Here is a 27,274-nt window from a genome sequence, read left to right as displayed (position 1 = left end):
CTGGGATGGGGTAGGCTCTCGGGAATCATAACAGTCATCACAAAAAAAGCAAGTACCAATCCAGCCAACAGGCTCAGCACTGAACATTCACCTAGAAGAAAGGTTATTAGAAAGGGAAAATGACTGAGAAGACGTGAAGAATTAGAGGTAGACAAGGGGAGTAGAAGAAATGGATTCATAGCCAGAGAAGATATCAGAGAACAAGAATGCTTCAACTCACCATGTTTGAGGCCACCGAGAGGCTCCACCTCCCTGGCATGGGCGCTGTAAAACAAATCTAAAGAGGTGAAATGATTGAGAAATTTGTGGAGGATCTTTGAGTAGAAAGGGATTGGTGTCAAGATCAACGAAAGAGCCTTTCAGTCTGAATGAAAGATCAAGGAAGCTTTCATAAGCTGGGGCACTTGACTAACTAATGCTGCTGAGTTCTCAGCAAATTACATGTACACACCCCTCTTAGCATAGGGTGTTGGGACTTTTCTACTCAATTCAGCTGAGTATGAATCCGGATTCTTCCTCTCCTCTGTTTAAAACAGAGCCAGGAATGTGGCCAGGACATGATTGATAGCAAGTCATCATGAATGACACAATTAGGCGAATTCCCTGGTTTTGTTTTGTGTTTTTCTTGTTTATTTTTTGTTTGTCTGTTTGTTTTTGAGACAGAGTCTCCCTATATATTGAGATATATAGACTAGGTTGGCCTTGAACTCACAGAAATCCGCCTGCTTCTGCCTCCCGAGTGCTTAGATTAAAGGCATGTGCCCCCACATCTGGCCCATCATCCCTTGGCTTTATAGGTAAGGAAGCAGGACTCAGAACTCTTGAACTAATAAATTGAGATGGTGCAGGTCAGTGGAATAATTAGGGTTCTGGGCTGTGTCATGCAATTAATCTCTCACTCCCTTGTAGCTGGCTGTCCTGGGATCATAGTCCGCACTGTGGACATATTCAGCACAAATGGGAAGACCTAGACCACTGAGTAATACCCCAAATGTAAAGCTATTTCAGAATAGAAATTTAACTAATAGTGAAGTTATTTACTCACTTTCTGTTCTAACTCTACTCCTAGGTAGAGCAGGAACTGCTCCTATCACTGGTTAATTGTGATTTCCTGGTGTGCTAGGGCACAATAAGATTCACTACCTTATTGCATTGAAGTCTCTGAAAGGATTTGATATCAGACCTTGGTGGTATCCACCTCCTAGCAAATGCAGCTTCCTTCAAGATATAGGGGCATGATCTCATTGCTACAACTGTATCTGGAGGATGAATGTGTAGTGTAGACCCAAGCACTCACTCTATCTTCGCTGGCTGCTTCAATCCAGAGGGGAATAGAACAGCCCACAGTGGTGGTGTGTCAACCTGATGATGGGACCAGTTCACCTGCCATGCTCTCCTCAGTAGAAACAAGCAGAGATCCTTACCCAACTCTTTCATGGCCTGTCCATTTCCCCCATCTCTCAGATGCCTGAGGTTTGGGTTCTATGTAGGGGAGCCACACATTTTAAGGGAAGATGTATCTAACTTCAAGGCTTCAGTAATTAGAGCCCTGAGTCTTGGTCTCTACTTCTGCAAAATGGGTACAAGATGAGTGTCTACTCTGAGGGCTTGTGAGGATGCAATCAGCTCACAAAGGGAAGTTTTTGTAAGAGGAGAGGTGCTTATTGCCTAGTGATATGGTTCCCACCCATTCTCTCTCTCTCTCTCTCTCTCTCTCTCTCTCTGAATGCAGTTCCAAATGGATGAATTTTCAAGATGTAGATAGATACAGATGCATGTAGAGTTAGGGTTACATAAGTAGAGAAAGGTGATGGTGAGGCTAGAGGTAGTGATGATGGTGGTGGTGGTGGTGATGGTGATAGTGGTGATGACAATGGTGGTGGTGGTGAGGATGGAGTTGGTGGTGGTGGTGGTGGTGGTGGTGATCGCATGTGCACAAGAGAAAGAGAAATACAGAGATAAAGACTGTTAGGAATTGGCTCACAAGTTTGTGAAAGCTGGCAAGTCTAAGATTACCCGTCTGTTAACCTAAATTTGGAGATTTAGGTTAACAGTTGATATTGTCATCTTGAATCCAAATTCCTCAAGGCATCAGGTTGGTTACTGACAGCTTTTCCTGTGACAGTTTTGATGAACAATTCCTTCTTTGGCATGTCAATCATTCTTCTGTCATTGTAACAAAGTAGCTGAGATCAACTTTCCAGAAAGAATGGCTTATCGGGTCTGGGTCTGATGGTGTCAGAATAACCAGTTACTAGTCTCCTGGCCCCACTGCTTGGACCTGCGACAGGACAGTAGATCATGGCAGGAATGCTCAGCAAAAGGTGGTCTGTTCATCTCTTGGTGACTGGAAAGCAGGGAGAAACAAGAAGGAGATGGGAGTCATATTATCCTCCTTGAAAGACACACTACCAATGACCTAACTTCCTCCCACCAGGATGATAGGATGGTAAAGAAGCCTTTTGCACTTGAGCCTTTCCAGATCCAAACATAGTGCCCAGGAAAATGGTCTTTACTCTTAGGGCCATCAGCTTTTAGAGGATGGGGCATGTTATATGACTCAGAGTCCACTGAGATCTTGGAAATGTTAATCACAATGAAGAAACATCTTCACAATGGCATCTAGACACCATGGGCAAGTTAAGTTGACACATAAAATTAGCCATCCCATCACAGGACTGGGAAGGGGTAAACAGGAGAAGGGTAAAAACCACAACCTCTCACTGTGGTCAGTTGATTATCAAGTAGATTTTCATCTCATGCTTCTCTGTCAAGGCTGCCAAATACATTTTCAGGGTCCAGTCCACTAGAAGAAAAATATGAAATAGTAGGAAATAAATGTTAGGGCTTCGTGAGCTTGAGAGAATGCAATGTATAAGTATATCTGAGGGGCTTAGGGAGGTAGGTCCACACTTGAAGTGTGTGCTGACATTGCAGAGCATTCAAGTTCAGTTCCTAATAAGCAAGCAGGCAGCTGACATTTGTAACTCCAACTCCAGTTGATCCAACACCTCTAATCTCTGTATGCACCTGCACTCACATTCACCTACCTACACATAGACACAAAATTTAAAATAAAATATGTTTTTAAAATAAGTGTACTCAAATTCAAACAAATAAAAAAAAAATGGTGGCAAGTAGGCTGTGTGGCTCTCCACCTTTTTAAGCTGGATGGTGGTACAAGCACGTTGGCAGGTGAGGCATATGGGACCTGGAGAATGACATCCCTGAGATTAGCCTGACATTAGCCTGGCTGCTCAAGAGAGCACTAATCTCTTCCTATGCTTAGATGGAGCTGTGTGCAGGAGTTTGCACTTGAAGGAAACTCACGCATACCTCTGTTACTGCCAAGGGACCCCGTGGAAAGAACCAAGAAGCATCTGGCACTTGGAGGAGTTTCTAGCAACTCCTGCAGTGACTATTTCAGGGGACCTGGCAGCACAGACACAGCCTACCACAGTAATCACACTGGCATCTCACATGCAATAGCCGGAGGTTAGAGAGACAGGCCGTTCTGATGTTTGCTGGCCCTGCTGAAAACCTTGTCAGACTTGAACTCCCAGGTACAGAGGGTTGCAGATGGTTGAAACGGGCTGCAGAAAGAGCCTGGCTGATTGGGCTTATGGGCTTGTAAGACCCCAGTGTTGCTCAAGGGTCATTTCCACTCCTGTGTCTCTGCAGTGTAAGAACTGTGTGGAACAGACGAACTAAAACTCCCCTATGTGTCTCCACATCATGAAACTCACTCTCTGTGTGCAATCCCCTCCGTCAGGTGTGAGTAAGGCTGATGAGTGCCCTCTCGCTTCTTCACCCACTGTGCTCAGCACAGCGCATGTGACTCCCCCAAGTGTGAGGTGCTGTTTCTACACACAACATGTCGTCAGTTCAATTCTCCAGCAACTCCAGCTTTGCCTGAAGCTGTGCCTGCAGCTGTGCCCCGGGTTTGATTCTGACCTGGCCATCTGGAGGAAGCATCTGGCCTCGTAGATGGAGGACTCAGTCTCAGAAGACTGCCTCACTTCACATGATGGTACCGAGCTTCAGGTTGTGACCAACTATAAATTGGGGTTCCCATGATACCTTCTCTGGGTTCAATTAACCTCCTAAAACAGCTCACAGAACTGAGGGAAGCACCTTACATACACGTACCCACTAATTACAAAAGATATTTTCAAGGCTACAAACATGGAGTCAGATAAAGGGATGTATAAGGTAGGATATGGAATAGTCTCATGCACAGAAATTCCTACTTTGTGGAGTTGGGGTGTGCCACCCATCAGGCAACCTCCAACCAACATCTGGTAAGGAAATGAGACCCTCAGTCTATCAAGTTGAAAGAAACTACATCTTGTCAAGCATCAGAGGTGAGGAGAAGCAAACTCTTCCCAGCTGAGCTTTCTGATGAGAATCCAGCTCCAGCTCACACAGCCTCAAAGGAGGAAACCTGACCAGCTGACTGCATCTCTGTACTCTCTCATCACCACCATGCCCTCTGGTAGCCATCAACGACTAGTACAGGTTGCAGTTTCTAAGAAGGAAACAAAATGTGATGTGAGCTCACTAAAGCTCACAAATAGCAGTGGAAAAATCTTGACAACAATGATATCCAGGAAGGGCTCCCTGTCTGACAAGAGCAGAAGCCGGTGCTGTACACCGGGGTTCTGCAGAAAGATAAAGCGTTATCACGCACTCGGTGATCAAAAGAGGCCAGAAGCCAAGAAGTAGCTCCTCTTTGCCTCCCCAGTGGCCTGGTGGCAGGGTTCATGGAAGGAAGAGAGGAGACACTGCTTGATGACTGGGTGATGAAAAGGAAGGGGCTTTTAGGAATCTTTTACAGGGACCCAGAGGGTCACCATGTCTTTTCAGAAACCACATGCTTCCTTACAGCAGAGTTATGCTCTGAGCTGGGAAGTTTGGGTTTATGATGTCCACACTTTTAATTCCAGCAGAAGTGGATGGATCTCTCTGAGTCCTAGGCTAGCCTGATCTACATAGCAAATTTCAGGACAGCCAGGGCTACATAGAAAGACCTCATATTAAAAGGAAAGATAAATAAAATAAAAGGTCATTGGCCCAATGAGTTGGCTTTTGTGCATATCATATTGAAAAGCTGGATTACAATTGCCTTTGAAAAGCTTCTAGAAGCTTTCCTGAAAAGATAGCTTTAAACACTTGAGTTCAGAGAATTTTTGTCTGGGTGTATGCAGTCCATAGCCAGTTTCAACGAGAGACTTGACACATTGCCTAAAGAAGGGGAAACCCCTTAGGGAATTCCAAGAAAGAAAATCTCATGGACTTCCCCAGGGAATAGAAAGGGCCCCTGGGAAGTGGGGTATTTTGTTAGGTGGTGAAAGACCAGAGTAAGAAATCGCAGTGTTGCTCAGTGCACTGTAACGACAGTGAAGACTGCCTACATATAACAACGGGCTGTAAGAGGGCTCCATCTTGAGTCCTCATTTTGTTAGGGTGAGCCACTGTGTGTGTGTGTTTCCCAAGCATGCCATGAAGGCAGTCCAGATCAGTCCGTGTCCAGTCCCAGGTGTGCGTGGTGGGAAGTGCAACGAGTGGTTAAAAGGAGCCACACTGCATGTCCTTTTTCATTGAACAGTCCCTGCCCTGCAAATGACAGCATCTTAGCAGTGGTGTGGGGTGATGGCTAACTGGTTTGTTTGGCTCCGCCATTTTGCTGTTCTACTCTTTGGGTGGAAGAAAGCCACAGCTTTTCTGCTTGGAAATGCTTTCTGAATGAGGCTGACACTGGCCAGTCCTTTTCTGGTTGTTCCATGTGGCCTTCTCTCCACGTCATGGATTGTGTGGGAAAGAAGGAAACTTGATGAGTGGACAAAGAAAGCCTGGTGGTAGGATGGTAGGACAAAGTTAGAGTGACAAATGGCTAACCCAGTCTTCAGTATATGCCAGAATCCTGCAGAAGTAGGCTCTAATGTCAGTGGAGGAATGATCCTGGTAGTGAGAGAAAGAACAAGTAGGCAGAGAGAGCAGAGAGAGAGAGAGACTGGGTGTGGCGTGGGCTGTTGAACACTGAAAACCCACCTACCCCCAGTGATAGACTTCCTCCAACAAGGCTACACCTACTCCAAAAAGGCCACACCTTCTAAATCCTTCTAATCCTTTCAAAGAGTTCCACTCCCTGGTGACTAAGCATTTGAATGTGTGTGTCTATTTATGAGGGCCATTCTTACTGAAATTACCACACACAGGTGGTAACGGAGTATGAGATGGACCCTACTGTACAAGGATGCAGGAGGAAGGCTCAAGGGGAAAGAGGAAATCAGAGGTAGCCTATGCAGAAAGTGTTGAATCTGGACTGAGGAAGGGATCGCCAGCCAGAAGGGAAGCTGAGCTGGGGAGGGAGGGAGTAATGTATGTTTCCACAGAGTAGGAGGTGATTGCCATGAAATTCATTGATTGATCCCCTGATTCTGTGTCTGGTTTTTTGTTTTTCGTTTTTTGTTTTTTGTTTTTCAAACCTGTGGCACCTCCAGCTTTTCTGGAGCATGCAGAGTCCTGTGTGTAACAACTTAGTATGGGTTCTTTCCCTGGGGAATGCTTAAAGACAGTGACAAGCTAATAGACCAGCAGCTTAAGAATGCAGCAGTGATTTATTTTACCACTTAGGTGGGATGCACTGGGTGAGTTCAGCGGGGCCCCAAATGACTGTGTCTTTAACGGGATGCACATCTACTCTTACGACTATTGTAAACAGCACCAGCATGCACAGTTTCAGTGCCCATGCCTGTCCAAGGTCAGATTTCCACTGAATGCAAAACAAACATGTTGGAAATCCTGTGATAACATTTTTCTGGGCTATCTGAGACATTCTTTTTACAGCTGTTTTGTTTTGGTTGGTGTTATTTGGTGTACATGTCTAAAACCTGAGTGAGCTCTAGGGAGTGATTTAAGGCAGAGAGAGGCATGGATGGGAGGAAGCCTGTTAATGACCCCTGCTCTCTGAGAGCATTTTAAAAACAGACTTCAACTGCTTGCCAAGCAGGCAGCTAGCAGCCATTTGTTTTTCAAGCTTGTTACTCTCAGCCTTGACTAACTCCCTTCAAAAAAGCTCCTCCTCCCCATCCTCCACTCTCCTTCCCTCAGCCCCCTTCCTGTACACTCTCAGTTTTTGGCCTCCGCTGGCCTGCTCACCCTGGCCTCCTCAGCAGCAACCTAACACCTGGGTAAGAGATGGGGTGGGCTAATCACTGGACCTGTAGCACCTGCTCTGCCACCAACCAGCTTGCTCGCCTAGAACCCACTCTCCACTCTCAGCCTGTGAGATGGCAGTGAGTAGAGGGAACACCCATGCTCAGTGCCCAGGATGATCATTTAAAAGTTAAGTTATGCACAGTAAAGTCTCCCAAGAATGAAGGCCTGGATGTGTCAGAGGATACCAACAGAAAGATCTAGAAAACAGTTGTTCATTCATGTCCAGAACTTAGAAGAAACATCAATGGGTGGATTACATTGATGAATCAGTTTTACTCAAGAGGAAAAATAATAATGAAACAAAAAATAATAATGAAAAAAAGATACAAGGGATAATGCAATCATACAATCATTTTTAGATAAATGGAAAAGAATCAGAACTGGTAGTTGAAATTCATGAACTAGAGGATCAAGTTCCACAGTGACAATCCCTTCTCTTCACGATGTACTGATCATGTTGTATCCTGTGGTCTACACACAAAATGCCAGGTGGGGAGGGAACCTCAGGTGATCCTGAGGTCTGTCTTAGAGGCCCAAAGTCCTGTGTGCACTCCCACATGCCCGCATAGGCCCACTGTAGGTCAGGCACAAACCCAGGCCGGGGAAGAGAGATCTTCAGGTCTCTGCGGTGGTGGAGATGGAGCCTTGGTGGTTCTGTCAAACTATACATTAACACAAAAGTAAGGGGCTGGAGAGATGGCTCGGTGCATGAACTGTTTGCTATAAAGACTGAGGACCTGAGTTTGGAATCTCAGAAGGCATGTCAGAGCAGGGAATGGTTGCACACACTCATAACCTCATCACTGGGAGGAGCAGAAAAAGATGGATAGCTGAAGCTCATTGGCCAACCAGTATAGCTGAAATGATGGGCTTCACATGCAGTGAGAGATCCTGCCCCGCCCCCACAAAAGAGATTGGTAGAACTGGCAAGGTAGCTTAGCAGGTGTAGGTGTTTGATACCAAATCTGACCTCCCCAGAAGCCACGTGGTAGAAGGAGAAAAATTAATTCCCTGAAGTTGTCCTCTGACCTCAACCTACATGCTATGTGTGTGATAAGCACATGAACACAGTAAATAAAGACACTGATGTCCACATCTGGCCTATGCATGTGCATGTATTGGCAAGCACCATCTATCTCCCCCCCCCTCTCTCTCTTTCTCTCTCCTCCTCTCCCTCTCTCTCTCTCTCTCTCTCTCTCTCTCTCTCTCTCTCTCTCTCTCTCACACACACACACACACACACACACACACACAGAGAGAGAGAGAGAGAGAGAGAGAGAGAGAGAGAGAGAGAGAGAGAGAGTAAACAAATAAGTAAATAGAAATGTGAAATAAAAACTCAGCCAGGAGTCACGAAGGAGGAAGCCTGCAAGGTCAGGGTGGGGATGGGGTGCCTGACAGAAGCAGATCAGAACTGATGTGGAAGCAGAGGCTGAAGCGGGAAGACAAGGCACATCTCAGAAAGGGCTTTGGGGCAGGGAGTAGAAGGTGTTCAAGGGCCAAGAGACAAGTCAGCCCAGGCAGACAGAAGAAGAGGGTTGTGAAGTTAGATTAGCTAACTAGTTGTCATCGAGCAATTGTGCAAGGGAAAAAAAAATCCCCGGAAGCATTTGATAAAGCCTAGGGAATGTCTGCAAAGAAAAGAGAGTATGCTGAACCGAACTAATTAGATGAGCTAAAGATGCATAACAATGAAGGCTTATGATAGTAAATGTATTTAATGAATTTTAACAAATTAACTCAATTTAAAATCATTTAATCTCTTTGTGGAAAATGCCGTAACAGAGTGCCTAAACATTACTTGGATCAGAGCTGTGCTTGCTAAATAGTCTGCCTTGCTATGTGGGCTGATGTTTTCTGGACTTTTCTCAAATTCAGCTGACACAGTAAAGCAGCTAGACGTGTGCCTGGCTGAAGTCGCTGTCCCCACAGTCACTTATGAGCCTTCTGTCGAGCTCACAGCCGAGGTCCATGCTCTCCTCTTTCTAGATGAGCAGAGGGACTCATGGGCTTGGAGAAGACAACTGTGATCGTGACATCGATGTGAGAGAGACACTCATCTCCACCTTGACCTGGGCACTTCCTCCGTCCCAAATCCTGCCCTCTCAAGCAGTTTTAAGTAATTAAGTTTCTTTAAACGTGTTTTTAGCCCCAGTGGACATGCAAAGAGAATGTTAGAGAGATGTGTGAGGCATTAATTACTCAAATCCGACTGGGGGGGGGGCTCTTTCTATGAATGAATGCACTTCATTAATTTTTTCCTCCAGCTCTTCCTGTTTCCCAGATATAATCTATTTTCTCTCATCCCAGGGGCAACAAAAGGACAACAAAAGAAGGATTCGATGATTTGAGATTCCAGAACTTCTCTCTGCTGAAAAATAGGTCAGAATGTTTACTTATTTATTACTAGAGGAGTGAAAGTTTTAATTCCATGACAGATAAACTGACTATCACACATACACAGAAATAGACATACACACACACACACACACACACACACACACACACACACACACGGAATTACACACAGACACACACATTCATACACAGCATCACACAAAGAGAAACACACACATAGACTCACAGAAAGAGAGAAATTCACACACAGACTCACACATTCACATACAGAGAGACTCAAATATACACAGACTCATACACACAAAAACAATGTTATTCTCATTGGATTACTTCATGCAAATGAAGAAAGGACTTGAGGTGGGTTGGCCAGACAGCTAGTGTATGACCACACCTTGGCTGATGGGGCCCTGGTCTCCACAGCTGTGTTGGCCAGGGCCTCTTCTACAATCCACCCACTGGGATAATGGGTTGTAGACACTAAACTGAAACCTGGTGCTTGGAACATGTGACTTGCCCAAGTCCTCCAGAGGTGGTCTCTCTTCCCAGTAGTACCAAAGGCCTCCTTATCTATCAAGTGCTGACACCCTCACCTAGATCACGCCAATCTTCTCCATGTGTTCTCCAGGCTCTACCATGTACCGCTCTGCCACAGCTCTGAGATCCTAAGGCATGCTGGAGCAAGTGAACTCCCTCTGCACAGCAAACCAATGCCCTCGAGACAGAATAGACAAGTTATTTTTCACAAACATTTTAAGAAAAGGGAAATTTGTAGCTGCACTCAGACTTCTTTAATGTTTACATTACGCACATTTGAATAATGCATTTTAAGTCTGTTTTTCTTATTTCTTGACAAAAGCAAGAGATGAGAAATGGAAGGGTTAGAAGCCTTCCTTCCAAGATAGAAGGTTGAAGCAATTACATACATCAAAGTAATATTTACAGTTACATTTGGGGGGGAAAGACAGAGAGGAGAGTGGTGTTGCTTTTTTTTTTTTCTTTTTTTTTCAGAAGCAAATTATTTCAGGATGTGTCATAGCATGCTCAAGATATATTAAAAAAGAGCAACTGATGATGCTTCTGCAACCTGTTCCAGGCCATTTATAAACCAATTTTTTTTAAATTCCCATATTCACACAAATCTCTGTACCACTGCATATTTTATAATGAAAGCATTATATGAATATAAATTAGTTTTTGAGATATATAAATCAAATTAAAATGTCTGAAAATGACATATTTCGGTCCACTCTCTTACTTTAGTATCTGTTAAACCAATATGTTCATTTCCCATAAAACGACAATCACTGGCATTGAGCAATGGAGGAGGGGACGCTGCTGATGGGTAGTGTCACTGTACATATCGAGTCCTTCGGGCCTGAGCTGAAATCTCAGCCAACCTGCTAACTGATGGTGTGGCTTCCAGTAGCTCTCTCTGGCTGTGGACTTTAGAAATGTTATTTGGAAAAAGTTGGTTCTTCTTTATAGCTGAATCCCCTGCACTCAAGACAGTGTGTATTTAGAGAGTGAATCAATGGTCTCTGTACCATTCCTGGACCATAGTAGATTCTCAATAAATAATTTTTGAGTACTCAATATATGCTAGGCTGCACCTTAAGAGCTTATTAAGTAGCTCTGAACTCTGCCAATCATATCCTCAGTCTCCCATTCAAGAGTGAGAAGACTAAAAAAAGTCCCTGGGGCTAGCCAGCTAGTTGTAACATGATAAACTGCAGAGCCATCTTTATTAATAAGATAGAAAACAGCAATTGTGCTCACTTCTTGCTGCGTTTACATGTTAAGCATGGGTATTAACTCTCCATCTCAAGCATCCACCAAGTTCTTGGTAAGGTGCATTGCCAAGCTTAATACTAGGGCACACATGAATGGTATGATCCAGGCTATGCAGACTATTCCCACATCCATAATCTGCCTACAATACTAAGATAAGAGAATTCTGCAACCTTTCAAGGTATTTACCTGGCTACATTGCCAGCAACCATTTCTCTTGTGTGCAATTTCCTGTGAACACAGAAGCAGAAACCCTGGTGAGTGCCACACTCAGTCAGTATTGGGCACTAGCATGCACCAGATACCCCAAGAAGAGTGTGTAAATACAACATTCACAGGTTTGATCTGAAACAGTTATCTTTAGTCCTATAATACATTTATCATAGGACTAAAGATTCATTATAAAAAAAAAAGTCTAAGGAGGTGGCCCACTGTGGTCATCATCGCAAAAATAGTAAGTCAGGATAGCTAGATTTGAATCAGAATTGAACTTCAAATCCACTGTTACCCCTGGACTCTAATGATCATCACACAGCTGGTCTACTCTATCTGTGGCACTCATCTATGGTTTCAACCAGCCATAGGTCAGAAACATTCTGCACTGAGCATGAGCAGAGTTTCCTTGTTCTTATTCCCTAAGTCATGCTATCAGCCATTTGCTTCACATCTATATTGTATTAGTTATTATAAGTAATCAAGACAGATTTAAAGTCTACAGGAGTAATGCACAGGTTTGACACAAATATGAAAGTATTTGTTGAAGGATTTGAGCACCCTGTTAGATTTGGGGACTCATGAAGATAGGGTCCTGAAACCAATGCTCTACAGACACCAAGTGACATGTGTTTTTTGGTTTTTTTTTGTTTGTTTGTTTGTTTGTTTTCTGTTCCTAAGCATCACTAAATCTCTTCCTGCTGAGAATTCCCTATCAAGGAGGAACATGGGCATTGCACTCCTAGTTATCCCACCACATCCAGGATAAGGGTGAAATCTCCTGCAATGATATCTGGAGGCTAGGCCTGGTACAGGCAATCATAGCATGCCTACAAACTCAGAAAGACGGGTTCCCAGACCGCAAGAACCTGTGAGAGGTACAAGACTTGAGAGGCAGTCACCTGTGTTAAAAATCAGCCCTCCCCTGATTTTCAGATGTTCACTCAGATTTAAGAACCTCAGTCAGAAGTTTTGCTTCTGACAGCTCAAACCTTAGAGCTAGAGTCATAGGCTTCTGGTCTAATCCCTGCTCTTCCATTCTGGCTGAATGGCATCCAATGAATGGAAGGAGTATTATCTCAAATACAGAATAGAGTGTGATGAAGGACTGTGATGTGAGAGTCTTTCCTACTATAATCATTTCTAATCCTTTACATGGTCTTTAAGGTCCCTGCATTGAGCCCTGGGGATTGTAAAATGAACACACAGCTCTAGCCATTGGAATGCTCAATCTGTGATGGGGTGGGAAGATTGGGGGGCAAAAACACAAACATATCATTCTTGTAAAGCAGTAAGCCATGTGCATGACAGAAGATAGGCAGACCCTGTGGGGGGCCAGGGACATAGGATCTCTTGATCAACCAAAGGTCTAGCCAAATCCAGATTCCAGCAAGTAGCAGAGCCAACACTCTAATCCCTGTCTTCATTTTCCACAAAGGAATCCCCCTTTCCTATCCCAAACCTGTAGCAACAGCTCTCCAGGTGACAAGGTACAGATGGCTGTGACTTCTCAATACCCTGAAGGGGCAGCCCTCACCTTTAGGAGGCAGGAGCTTCTTCTATTCTATGCACTAGGACGCCCTCTGCTGGGCCCCTGAGACCATGTAAAAACAGGAGCTGGCTAGCACTATCGTCTGTCCGCTCTCGCAGACTCTGGTTTTCTCTTGTGCTACATAGCTGGCTGCTCCTCATAGCACTGAGAGCTCCCAGGGGTCACTTACTGCCTCCACTCCACTGTACAGAAGATAGGGTAAGCTTCCAAGACATCTCACAAGCAAAACTTTTGCTGAACATCCCACATGCTCTCAGAGTACGCAAGCGTCCACTGGGGTGTCTGCTATCTTTTCTCTGAGCCACGACAAGTTCTTAGGAGTAGTTGCCAGATAAACATCTGATGAAAGGTACAAAGGAAATGAAAGGATAAAATCAAGACCCACGACAGCTTAATAATGCTGATAACCTGGGTTGTTGGAGACGTCCCTGTGCCCAGAGTCCTACAGTGTCAAGTGCGTACTGGATATTTAAATGGATGGCAAAAATAACTCTAACCTGGGACAAGGATGGAAGAGAAGGGAGTGAGAATGGAAGGCAGAGGCCAAGCAGGGAGGGTCAAAGAGAGGTGCAGAGGATTTCCAATGCTTCAGTTCACTGAAACAATGTCCCAGCTAAAGCGGGAGACAATGCATCCTGCTGTTTGACTTGCCTGTTGTAGTGCCCATCGAGCTGGTCAGCTTCATCTTCAGTTTTCAGCCTTTGTGAGAGACACCCACTGCTTATCTGCAGAGGACTGTAACTCTCCAGGACATGCTGCCTGTCCTCGGAAGTCCATCAATAGAAGGAGCATGTGAATAACCACATGTAGCCTTTTAGCTCCACTGCCATATGTTACTAGAGTAAGCAGTTACACACGAGCTGGAGCAGGGGTAGTCCAGATGATTCCTAGGTAAGGGGAAGTTCATGGAGATATGGGTGCTACCAAACACGGGGACTTCCCAAGACATTGGCCCTGAACAATGTTCGCCAATGAACCAGATGAAAAGATTCTGGACTTGAGTAGTGTCAAGTGTGTGACTGTATCTAATCACCATAGATACTTACAGTTGTTATGTATGAAAGAGGAACAGTCTGGAAACTCACCAAGGAAGTCTTTAAGACACAACAGACCCATTTGTTCACTTACTTAAATAGGAAGCTGAGATGATTTCACCTTGAATGAATTTCATCAGCTTCCAAGTACCATGGGATGGAAGGCCCTCCCCAGTCTCTACTCCAGTGAAAATGTAGATCTCCTCCCTTCCAAGAGGATTCAGAGGATTTTTGTAAAGAAGAGTCTTCCTATGTTTGGATAATCTATTGGCCTTGTTGGGATAGGACATGGCCTGCAAAGCATCTCTAGGCCTACATCCTCATGGGATGCTTAGGATCCATGCCTCCCTGAGCATGTGCATGTCACATACATTCTCCCACCCATCTACTCCCTCCTGCTCATTCACCAACAAGTTTGTGATATGGGCCAAGCTCCAGGCACCATATGAGGCACCCATCTCCTTTTAGGGGCCACTGTAGTTAGTCTGATAATTCAAGGTGGGCTCTATTCCAGTTGAATGGTTGAATTCAATCAAATAAGTGTAAGATATTTGTGCGGGCAACAAAGGAGATTTTGTGGTCACTTGGGAAATAAGGAAGACACTCACATCCATCCATTATGCTCTTTTCCCCACCTGCTGGAAACCCCAGTTGGTCCCTGTGATAACACCAATCCTGTGTGTTCCTGTGATACCTTCCTGAGACACAGCTCTGCACATCCTTGCCATACCAAACTCTCTGCTGTACCTCTAGTCACACCAGCCTGATAACTGAACCATGCAGGTTCTCTACCCGCTGAGCACTCTGTGTGTCCAAACCTTAGCCCCACAGTCCTCTAGTGGGAACTTCCTCCTCTATGTAGGGAGTCACCAGACTGGATGTCAAGCATAGCACCTTTGACCCCGGGGAAAGTAACCATAGTCATTCACCTGTGAAATAAGAGGAATTGCTAATATCTTTGATACCCCATTTGGCACAAGCATTCTATAAGATCCTCAATTTGGGGACAAAGATACTGTTCCCCAGGACAAAGTTTGTGTGAGATCATTTTTGTAACATGCTCAGTTCCCAGTGTACATATTCAAGTCAAGAGGAGAAAGTCACAAACTTAGAAATTTGTGTTCTCCTTCACTTCTATCTGTGTTTAAAATAAGTTTAGTAACTCCTAAATACATCAATTGTCTTTCAAAGGCTATAGAATTTGATTCTGGAGTAACCTTGCTATTTCATGAATAGTACTTACATAAGACGCAGAATTCAAATCAGTCACTCCTGGAAGCTTGGGAGATGAAGAAGGCTGATGATGTAATATCACATGGATCACTTCCCGAGGGTTTGCTGCCAAATTTCAAGGGACAGTGAGTTATTAGTCTCCATTCCAGGAGGTCGACCCTGGAGACAGGGCTGAGTCCCATCTCTATGGGACCCAAATAACACACCATCTACACTGTGTTCCCATGGATAGGAAGGACACAGGAACACATCCAGTGTGCCAGGCAGCAGGAGAGGTGGGGGAGGGGAGAGTTTGTTTTAGTATCCTTTAAAAATTAAAGCTCATTAAATGCACTAAATTATTTAAAAGAATTAAAAATTAAAAATAATTCCAATTTAAAATCTATTTATAATAAGATTATATATCAGAAAACCACAGACACGGGAAGGCCAACCTTGATCATTCTATAGTTCGTGGAGTTGCCTGCCACAGTGATGACACCTGCCACACACACACACAGAAAAGCCAAGGAAGGAAACCCTGCTTCCTTCACGCCCAATTGTAGAAGGGAGCCTCGAGTATAAGGGCAGAGGATGCTGCCAGTCTTGCGCTCTGTCCAGCTGTGGCCCATTTGCACATGGCTATGTTATTGATGCTGTTGACAAAAGGAAGCCAGAATGCACCTTGTGATTCCCTGGCAAAGGGCAGCTTGCTAACAGGCCGGCCTCGCTGGAGCACAGGCAGAGCACATCAAATCCCCATGAAGTCAGCGAGCAGCATCTTTCATTCGTCACCATGGGCTGTCAGGCTGCAAAGAGCATTAACACAGGAGCCTTTCCAGAGAGCTCGGCAGCTGCTAGTGTCAGGATGATGTCCACACTCCATCCAGACGAACCCACGGTGTCCAGCCTCCCTCTTCTTCTATCTCAGGCAACAGAGCCAGCCTCCCCACCCCCAAGCCATGTCTCCAGCTCTCTGGATAGCAGCAGCAGGCTCAGCTGGAATAACACACACACACCCCTTCCCTGTTTTGCTGAGGCTTCCTCTGCTAATTCACATGCTTGCATTGACGCACAGACAGCCCCCAGGGTGCAGAATCCCCAGGGACATGACATATGAATACCCAACCATCATTTCGAGGCCCCACCCAGAGTGAAGCAGATAAGCCACTTTCAGACAGCCTTGGCAATAGGGAGGAAGCTTCCAGATGCACAGCCCTCTGCAAGCTGTGTTGCTGCTCTAGGCTTGTGAATAACAAGGAACTCGGAGTGGAAACCTGACTCTGGTGATAGCTTGTTGTGCCACTCTAGGCAGGTTAAGTTTTAGTTACATCTGCAGAGTGGAAGACAGAGATCCAATTGGCTAAAGCCTATGCCAGAAACCTCTATCTATTGCCTCCAAATGGCTTCTCTGCCCTTGTGTATTACTATTACTTGTGTATAACATAAAGACACATAACATGAAATCAGCGCCCACACATTCAGCTGTGCACACAGCGCCGTTAACTATGGGCACACTGCAGCTACTAGATCATCTGTAAGACCTGTTTTCTTGTAAAAAACCAAAACACTGTACCCTTGAGTGCCCCATCCTTCTCCTGTCCCTGGCAGCCGCCCTTCCACTCTGCGTCATCCTAACAGCAATGCTGGCTAGTATTTGTCTCTTCAGAGCATCTATACAGTGACAGCTATGGCTTTCTCTAAGTCAAAAATAAAAGAAGGAGCCGGGCTGTTACATATCTGCAACCCCAGCACCCCGGGTGCTGAAATGGGGGGATTATAGAGAGTTCAAAGCAAGGCCAGCCTGGACTATAGAGAGACTTTGTCTCAAAATAATTTCTTGTTAATTTGATCAATCCATAAATGTAAAATAAAAACATTGCATCTGCAGGGAACAGAAATTGAGAAGGTAAGTGTAAATAGGACAAACTCTGCTGAAAAGAGTGGGGGCGGGTCAGTAGCCAGACAGGCACTCAAGGTTTGGTTTGGCTTTGTTTGCCATCATCTTTTGTTCAGCTTATTGTGTGCCAAAGGGCCTCAGCCCAGGATCTGAGGAGAAGGAAAACACGAGCCCAGCTTAGGCCTCAGCTTTGTCGAACCAGCAAATCAGACTATGTGATCGCCAGTATTACCTTCTAAGATACAGGGGAGGCCAAAGTGAGAAGACAGTAAATACAAAAGTCAGAGTCCTCCCTAGGACCTGCAGAAGACTTCTCCTGAGGCTCAGAAGTCCCAGGTTCAGACCTACATCCGGCCCGATTTGGAATCCCAACCTAGAGTCCCTGGGATACTTAATCCATTTATAATGAGCTCACTGTACACAACTCTATTGCACATGTCGTAAGTCGCACGTCTGGAGGTCTCGTGAGGCTTAAGGAATGGCCAGAAAGTCAAGGGAAAGACCATGTGTCCAGGATGACAGGAGAGTACTCACAGGCCCCCACAAAGGATTTGCTTCTCACTAGGTAATGGACTGTTAGTTCCTGCTGAAGCTCAGGCAACTTGAAAGGGTACCCACAGCTAACCACAGGGCTCTAGGCTGCAGATGCACCGTAGCTCCCAAGTGAGACTCACCCCATCCCATAGGTATGGGTAGGGAGAGCAGGCTGGAGGGGAAGCCAAGCTTGAGGCAATTTCTTTGCCTTTCAGTGGTTGGCTGGATTGGGCTATTAGTGCAGCCCTGCGCCCTGTTTCTTGTCTGGGAAGACAATCGTTCCCCAAGGTCATTTGGAAGATGAGGGGAGGGCATCAGGATAGGCAGGAATCTGGGCTCCTGAGCTCCCGTCTCCTGGTTACTGACGCTTCATTGCTTAACTATTGTGTGCCCAACGTCCCAGCCACCAGATAGGCCTCATAAATATTTACACGCAATGTGTGTTGCGATGCTCAATTAATTGCAGCTGTGACGCACTTAGAGAGCCTCGGAGGAAAGGTGTGCATAGAGAGCCGGGGGTTATTAAATGCACAAACAAGTCAGCGCACGGAAGCAGCAGCCTGTGGAGCTTTCCATTGCCCTGGGGCTTTTCAGACCACAGCCCAAATCTAGGGAAAAGTTGCTCCCAAGAGGACACTGTCCAAGGGTGACGTTTGTGACTATGCCAAGAACTTGTCATCAGAACATGAGTGAGGACATGCGCACATGATTTGCCCAAGAGGAAATGCATGTAATAATTCAGACTCCTTAGCCATCTCAGAAATGAAGCAGATGCAATGAGGGTCGAGTGTCAAGTGGGTACAGTAGGACTGGAACATGGATCTGGTGGGGAGACACCGTGGATGGTCACTTCACAGTCAGTGGAAAAGAATGTCAGTTAGTACGCATCAATACAGACCATCCCGAAAGCACCTGAGAAATGTGCTACAAGGGCCTGAGGATGCCCACACTACTTGGCACTTTCCTTTAACTAGAGTATTGTCCGTCCATGAAGACATTCAGAGATGAGACTGAATTGCCAGAATGGATGAGCTTTGCAATCTTGTATACAGTAGTCAAAATTAGCAGGAACCTAAATCTGCTCCAAAAGTGCCACACAGCCAACAACTATGTTTTTCAATAACACTGCATAATGAAGTGTCACAGTGGCATCCTACACACTCTCATAGAAAGACACTTAAGCACCTATATACTTAATGTGTGCCTATGGGCCTGCAAGACAGTTCAGTGGGTAAGAGCGCTGATACAGCTGTGATGACTTGAGTTCCATACCTGTAACCCACCCAAAAGGCCTAGTGTGGGACAGACATCTGTAATCACAGCCCTCGTAGGTGAGATGGAAGCATTGCCTGGCAGCTTACAGGACTGGCTACCCTGGAGTGTGAAGACAGAAATGGGAAGCCTCAACAGGGTAGATGCTGAGAACCAAGTCCAAAGAGCTGACCCCTGACCTCCACACATGTGCCATGACATGGGAACAATCATACACACACACACACACACACACACACACACACACACACACACACACGCATGCACACATGCACGCACGCAGGCATGCACTCATTGCACACACATGCATAGTATTGATTTTCTTTCTTATCTCTGTCGTCTGTCTTCTGTATTGCCACTAACAAAACATGACTTCAAGCCTACAGCGATACAAACACAAGGGGATTGCTTTCTGTTTGTAGAACACAGGCTGGGGCTGGGTGAGGGATTCCTCAGAGAGTAAAGTACTTCCCTAGCAAGTATAAGGACCTGAGTTCCCTCCCACATAAAACGGACCAAATAATAAATAAATACATTTTTAAAGCCAGAAGTAGTAGTACATGTTTATAATCCAGCACTGAGGAGATGGAAATGTCAAGATACATCACAACTGAGGAACAAACTGAGATGCCCTTTGACCTCCACATACATGCTCACACATGTGCACACATCCACACACATGTGCAGCAATATATGCGTGAACACTCACACCTATATACCTGCACAGATGTGAACATGCAGGCGAAATTTTCACAGAATGAGTGGTGAAATGCATCTTGGGAGTACCTGCTGCTTTGGAGACAGTGCTGAATTCAGTAGCTGACACTCAAGTCTGTTTTCTTTTCTGCCCTAGGTCATGGCCACACCTCAGCAGTACCAAAGGTGAGTCACGGGTTCTGTGTCCTCGAGGTGAGGAGATAACCTGGTCTACTGGGCTTTCCTTTCTATTCTTTTCTGATCCTCTTTCTTTGCTGTATATGTGAAGGAGCAATGACTGTTTCTCTCTGCACAGCCCCCATGTCTGGGCCTCAGTGGAGAAGACTCAGACAGCAGGGGTCCTTCACACAGGTGGCTGATGCTTGTACCGGAACATCTAGAAGGCAAGCGCCCCCAACATGGGCTGGACTTGTCACCCACTCGTGACAGGGTTTTAAAAGAGAGTGCATCCCAGGAAGGAAAGCTCACAGAATAGCAACTCAAGGAACCAGGACAAATGCTACAGCCTTCTTGTGGTCTAACCTCAGACATCCAGAGCATCATTTTGATGTAGCTTTGGATTACAGGCAAGTTACGCATGTTAGCCTAGATTTCAGAAAATGCAGTCATCTCAGGTTGCTGCCTTTCCACCACCCAGTAACATACCTCAGCTTCTTGCATCCTTTCCCTCCAGCTGCCCCAGAGCACAGCTGACTAGTCCGTCAGGCCCACACATCTGCAGATGTGTGGGGCTCCTGGTGCTCCACTCATTAGCTGTGCAGCCTTGGGCAGAGTGCTGCATCATGAGCCTGAGTCCCTTCCTCTATGAAATAGGTAGGGAGCTAAGCTATTCACTAGGGCCCAGCCCACCAAACTCTCTATTGTAGGTTCCCAAAAAAATGTAAGTGCAGCAGAAAAAATGGAAGGTCCCTTAGAACCCCACTAGAAAGTGGGACTGGTTGTGAGGATCCAAGTGAGAGAGAAAATGAGCACCAGGCTAGAAGAAAGGCACAAAGGAATGCATGAAGCTTGGCGAGTTCCGTGCCCAGCGTGGAGCGGTGCCTTGTAGGGCAGCTTGTAGTGCGCACCCTGCACTCAGCTCAACATGGCCTGCAAACAGAAGAGCATGAAAGCCCAAGTGCCATCCCAAAGTGACGTGTGAGGCTGAACAGTGGACGCTGCTGAGCACCACCCTCCTCTCCTCAATCTGTCCCCAGTAAGTTTCCCTCCAGGCCTGAGTTCTTCAAGGTGGATGCCTCCAAACTGTGCTAGAGTCTTTGGGTCTCAAATATACTATCTACTCCCCGGCCTCTCATCCTCTTCCACCACCCACTGGAGTCCTGGAGGAGACTAGAACCCTCAAAGGGGCTTTGTCCAGGGCGATGAAGCTGTGTATTGGACACATTAGTCGGCAACTTGGAAACCATGGGAGTGAAACAACATGTCAGTGTAGCCAGCTGTTACCTTCTCCATCTTGGGTTAGAAGCAGAGAAAACCTGAAAGGTGGATATTGACATTCCATTGACAACAGTCTAGAAATACAGGGAAAAGAAAGATTTTTAAAAAGTCAACTCAAATAAAAAAAAAAAAAATGTCCAGGCCTGCCCAGACACGGGTGCATCTACACCATTCCAAAACTGTGTAAAAAATCACAATGTGCATGTCACAGACCACTCAAAGGCCTATACAACTCCAGCAGACCTGATGTCACTAAGGACCTGCATGCAGGCTGACATCAGTGATGTAGTCACACATCCCTAAGTTCTTCATGGTGTTTGCATTTTTTTCACCAACGGATTCATTGAAAACATGGTGGGTCTTCCATGAGAGTGGATGCCTTGCAGCCATTTTAACTGAGGAATGGGATGCCTGTTCATGACCATGAAATTGTTGACAGCTTGGTTGTGAAAGGGCAGGCAAGAAAACATTACTCACAATATGAACAGGTGTATTGATGCACATGCTTCAGTGTGAGTATGTGTGTGTGTGTGTGTGTGTGTGTGTATGTGTGTGTGACACGTGCACAATATGAGAAAACATAATAACATGCTGCTGTGTTGTGTCTCTGAGTGTATCTCTCTGTGTATCTCTGAATGTATATGTTTATCTCTCTCCCTCCCCCCTCTCTCCCCATCTCTGTGTATGTGTGTGTGTGTGTGTGTGTGTGTGTGTGTGTGTGTGTGTGTGTGTACCTCTCTAAGTCTATGTGAGTGTGTCTGTCTGTCTATGCTTGTCAGTGTGGGTGTCTGTATGTATCCCTTTTGGATCTGTGTGTCTCAGTGAGGGGATGCCTGCAATCAAACATTTATATTAGTTGTGTCAGTGAATCAACGTCACTTCTCTTTTGCATATCCACAGCTTATAATTTCTTCCACAGAAACATACACTTTCATAGAGTAGAAACAATCTATCAAAAACTGAATGTTTAACAAATTCCCTCAGGCTGGAAAAAGACAGACGCATTCTGGGTTGTAAAGGAGGGGTCAGTGAAGCCGCCTCCTCAAGAGGCATGCATGGTGATTTATTATCCAACAAGATGAACTTGTGAGTTACCTCCTTCCGGTGCCTAAGGAATGGAATCTCGGACAAGTGACTGCCTCCCTCTGTCCTAAGTCCCCATAGGCTGGAGGACTGGGGAAGGAATAAGAAATTGGTTGATTCTATTAAAGAGACAAGAAATTTTATTTTTCCAGAAACATTTGGGGTTTTTCCTTCTAGTTTTCTAAGGTAACAGGTACTAAAGGTTGACTTTCCCCCCACTTTTAAAAGAAAAAGTAATAATGATTTTTAAGACTAGGAGGCAAACCAGCAGGTACAAAATATGTAGACCTCCAGCGACCCCTGCTGGCCAAGTCTAGGCATTGCAGTAACTGGGCTAAATGAACAGGAGGCGTTATCTGTCTGTCTGGTTCTCCCCAAGACTTCAACATACTAGTGGACAGGAACAAACCAGGAAGGTGACCGCTGAGCTGGAGCAAGGAGCTCCCCACATCCTTGAAAGCACAGTCCACAGTTTTGGATCACCCAAAGACTGGAAAACCCAAGGACTAATAGTTGCCTTCAAAATGCAGTGTAATTTCACATCACCGCAGAAGCACACACAATCTACAGCCCACCCCGGAGTTTACACTTTGGCTAGCCTTTGCTGAAGACAAGGAAGCATTATTTTTAAGAAGGTAGTTCCAATGCAGGTAGTTCTAGAATGTTCTTTAGAGAATCGCCTGCTGAGGCAAAGCAAAGGAGACTCCACATATCCAGAGCGTCCCTATCTAGAGGTTTCTGTTGGTGCTCTAGACAGCCACTGTGTTGGTCTGGGGTTTCTGCAGAGCTCTGAGGAGTGGATACGGGGCCGGCCTCTTCTTCACTACCCATTCCCTCATCTGTCTAGCCAGCCAGTTTATCACTGGTTCCTAATATGACAACCACAATGCCAGAGACACAAAACATTAAGATCTGACAGAGGCGACTGAGCATGTGCTTCACAGATAACGAGACGAAAACTTAGAGAAGGGAGTGACTTCCCAGGAGCCACTGGGTGAGAACATTAGGCCTGTGCTCTGGCTCCCAGTGAGCGTTTCCTCTTGCTGATTGAGAATCTGAATTGCCAGCTCATGGTATTAAGGCAAGGAGCTGGGCATCAGCAAATAAAACTGGGAGAGGAAGAAAGCTACAAGTCTCTCTCTTTCTCTTTCCCTAGTATGTGCCAGGCATCTTATAACCTCATCTGGCTTAGCTGTAGGACTGATTTCATTGTACTCATATATAAATAAGATTAACTGGGCCCAAGAGAAATTAGATAGGCTGGCAAGAAAGCAGTGAGTGAGTGGAGCTCAAATCCACCACAATATATTTGGGGTTGTACAGCAACCAACTTTGGCCTCGGTCTTTCATCCACTACAAAAGGGATGACCAGATGTTAGTGGCCACTGAATCCCCGAGCTTCCCAAGCTGAGGGGGACCTGAAGAATTCTTGGGAAAGGTCAGCATCTGGACGTCAGTGGAATTGAATGCTAAAAAAGCCACACGTGACTTTAAGCACCGGAGGGAGCAAGCTCCCATGCTGGAGCTGAAAGCAAAGCTGTAGATTCGGGCGGCTGAGCTTGAAAAGACAAGCACATTGCACATTGTTCGAGGGCACTAAGCCAAGAAATCACACTCTCTCTGGAAGCCGAGAGGTGATTGTCTACCTTGATAACACAGACTAAAATGTCTCAGCAGCTACTTAGGATACACACTGCTGAACCCTTCCATAGAGTAGCGTCCACTAACCAAGGTCACGTGAAGGCCTGAGCCCATGTGGTCAAAAAGTGACAGGCTGGGATTTGAACCTAGAACATCCCATTAGCCTCCAAGAAATGTATTTGCCTTTCTCCCAGCTTTGGTTAGTGACTTTGCTATGTGCCCCGCTAGCTCCAAAGCTCACATCTCCAAGGAACAAAAACATTAAAGGCTGCAAGGTGTGCAAAAATCTTCACAGAGGCTCAACCATGAGAAGTACTTGTTATATCCTTTTCTTTTCTTTTCTTTTTTTTTTTTTTTTTTTACATAAGGAAAATCCAGAAATAACCTGCCTAAGGCCTGTGGGTGTCTAAGAGAGATCCTCAAATATCCAAACATTATCCCCATCTTATTGTTTCCTTGATTGTGTTGGCCTCAACCCTATGGCCCAAGGTAATGACGCCAGTGCCCCACACCACAGGAGGAAGAGAGGAAAGTAAGTCACAACTTAAGAAAGGATCCTGGCAGCCGTGCGTTGATTCTCTGCCTAGATTACACTGACCAGAACTTGGACTTGTGGCCACAGACAGCACCGCTTGGCAAGGAACCCAGCAGGCCTCAAGGGGTGCATGGATCCAGGGAGATGCCCAGATGCCTTTTGTGGCACATCTAGAGAAGGGCAAAAAGCAGTATCTGAGCCTTCAGTTTTCAGTCCATATTTGGTTACATCTAACTGGTAGCCTGTGGCTCTGGAGTCAACCCAAAGCATTGTGCCTCACTCTCTTCTCCATTCCCATGAGTCTCCTATAACAGAAATGAAAACGGAAGGCGGTTTTGTCCAAGGAGCCTGTCTGAGACCTGCTCACCGGCTCTGCTTCCTGAGGAGAGAAACAGCTCTAAAGCTCCGAAGGCCTCCCATTTTATTTGTCTTATCACATCGCATAAGCATATCCTGGTCCTGGGACCTGCTTGTGATATCCTCACAAGGAGCTATCTCTATGGCAACCCACCGGATAGCTTAGAAGATGGACCAGCCTTGCACCTCCGGAGACCCATGCTTCCAGTATCTGAGTCTCTATGTCTGACTTCAAGGACGCCTGATATTATGCAAAGGCAGCAACTTCTCCATCACTGGTTCTCAAAATTCAAACTGAATGAATGGTGCCATGGAAACTTACATGAAAAGTAGACCAAATTCCTCAGATTTACAGAGGGCCCCACATTTGTTCAATCTCCCCTCCTTTCTTTCCTTTCATATCTCATTGTCTAAACACCTGAGGTAAGTCAGGTGCCACGAACAGAGGACCTTACCTCAAAAGATGTTGGCCATGTGACTTCATCATCCTTGGCTTTGCTTCTGGAAGAAAGAGGACAATTGTGGACATTGACGGCTGTAGGGGTGGAGTATTTGCTGTCTGCTCTCAGCAGAGCCCTGGGCTTTACATCACAGGAATTCATCTTCACATCCTTCTTAAAAAGAATTTAAAAGGTCTGTTCTTTGTAGAAGGATGTTTTCCTTGAGGGGCACACAGAAGTCAGGTGTTCCCTAGAGCTAATGGGGGCCGATGGGTGATGAGGGAGTCTGCAGCTCCTCAGGCCACTCCTCGCCGTTTGGGAGCTGATATAGATGATTACTAAGCACCCTTCCTTTCTCTGTTATTTTCCCCCTTCTGCAAAGCCAGCTGTGTTAACATTTCGCCACTGTGACTAAAGACCTGAGACAATTAGCAGAAGAGGAGCAAGGTTTGGTTGGGGCCGTAGCTTCAGAGATTTCAGCCCATGGTCAGTTGTCTCTGTTGCTCTAGACCTGTGGTGAGAAGAACCATCATGGCAGGGAGCAGGTGCCACCTCAGATAGATCGTATCACCCACCCACCCCCCACTAGAACCACTGGCACTCAGGGTCTACACACACCACAGCATCAGTCAATGCTTGAGTTCCAGGAAGAATGAACCACTGTAGTGGAAATCTGGGGCCTGGCTAGAGAAAGGGTCAAGTCTAAGCTCATCTAGCAAGGGAGGAGGTCACGGTCTGTCTACTTGAGATTCTAGGAATCTGTCCCTAGCCCCACTCTGGGGGTATTTCCACAAAGCCATGTGCCGTATATGACATGACTCTTCTTGTGGTGTGCACTTATCATATTCCACCAGTCTCTGAAATACGCTGAGCTATAGGTGTTATCAAGGGCCAGGCACCATGATCTGTGACTGCAGAATGTATGGAGAAACATAAAACACCGTATTAATTAGGCAGGACTATAATGAATGGACTAAAAATGTCAGCGGTGAGATAAAAAACAGGGCAGCTTCCATGCTCACATTCCAACCTGATGTGAATGCACTTTGACCCAACATCTTCCAAGATGCCTCAGGACCCTGGGACCCTCTGTCCTTGTCTCTGCCTCTAGCTGAAGCAAAACTGTTGTATGCAGGGCGCAGCAGGCCATAGCCAGCCTTGGTGACATCTCCCTCTTTACACATACCATGCCTGACCAGTGCCCAGACAACTGGGAACTGTGCCTCAGCTGAGCACCCACTAGAAAGGGAAATGGGACATGGTGAGTCTGCAGAGTCCCGCCCACTGCCAGACAAGGTTCTGGGGCTAGGGGACAGGGTAGTGGGGGAGGAACCAGAGTGGAACGATGCTCATTGATTTAACAGCTGAGGTGGGTGGCCAGAGAGGTTACCAAGGGAGATGATAGTCTAAGTGGGATCTGAGGACCAGAAAGGATACAGGCACAGGCAAAGCCCCGGGGGGGGGGGAGATATTCTATTTAGAGAGACAAGATGCATTGTGTCATCAAGGCAGAAGAGCATGGAGTACTACAGGGACTCAGAAACAGTCTGATGTGTGGAGTCCAGAGGGAAGAAAGTGAAAAAAAAAATCCTTTGAGATATCTTTAAAGAAGCACAGGTCAGGAGAGGGGCTACAGCAAAAGGGGTGTGCCGCTGAGAGAGAGTGGCCTCAGTCTGAATCCACCAAAGAAAAATGAGAATCCACAGTCCAGGCTCAGGGCAGAGCCACAGGTGGACAATTACTAAGAAGAAACATTGGGGATAAAAATCTGCCTAACAGGAGTCTTACTGAAGGCAAGCCAGGAGAAAGAGATTTTTACCTGGGGAGTGTGGGAAAAGGTGAGGATCCCAATTAGACCTGGTGGGTGACGCGACATGGAGGAGGGTTCTGGCTAAACAGACTTGGTAGGGTTCTTGCTAAAATTAGACTATAAAGAGACAAGCAGGGAAGCGGAGAATGTAGGGCCAACCCGAGGCAGAG

At 45.9% G+C, this 27,274-nt stretch overlaps 1 protein-coding gene across 2 annotated transcripts in view; it reads left to right on the top strand.

Annotated features, from left to right (window-relative positions):
* Clnk (cytokine dependent hematopoietic cell linker) overlaps positions 1-27,274 on the top strand; it is a 168,372-nt gene that overhangs the window by 70,161 nt on the left and 70,937 nt on the right. For both annotated transcript variants that reach the window (XM_037209001.1, XM_028891569.2), the window contains 2 exons: positions 9,532-9,603; positions 19,938-19,966. In XM_037209001.1, the coding sequence (XP_037064896.1) occupies positions 9,532-9,603; positions 19,938-19,966 (101 nt within the window). The remainder of the gene's footprint in view (positions 1-9,531; positions 9,604-19,937; positions 19,967-27,274) is intronic.

The sequence above is a fragment of the Peromyscus leucopus genome, chromosome 10, assembly GCF_004664715.2.
Source record: "Peromyscus leucopus breed LL Stock chromosome 10, UCI_PerLeu_2.1, whole genome shotgun sequence".
Lineage (NCBI taxonomy): Eukaryota > Metazoa > Chordata > Mammalia > Rodentia > Cricetidae > Peromyscus > Peromyscus leucopus.
Note: the sequence above shows the minus strand (reverse complement) of the source record. Positions and strands in the feature narration are given on the sequence as shown.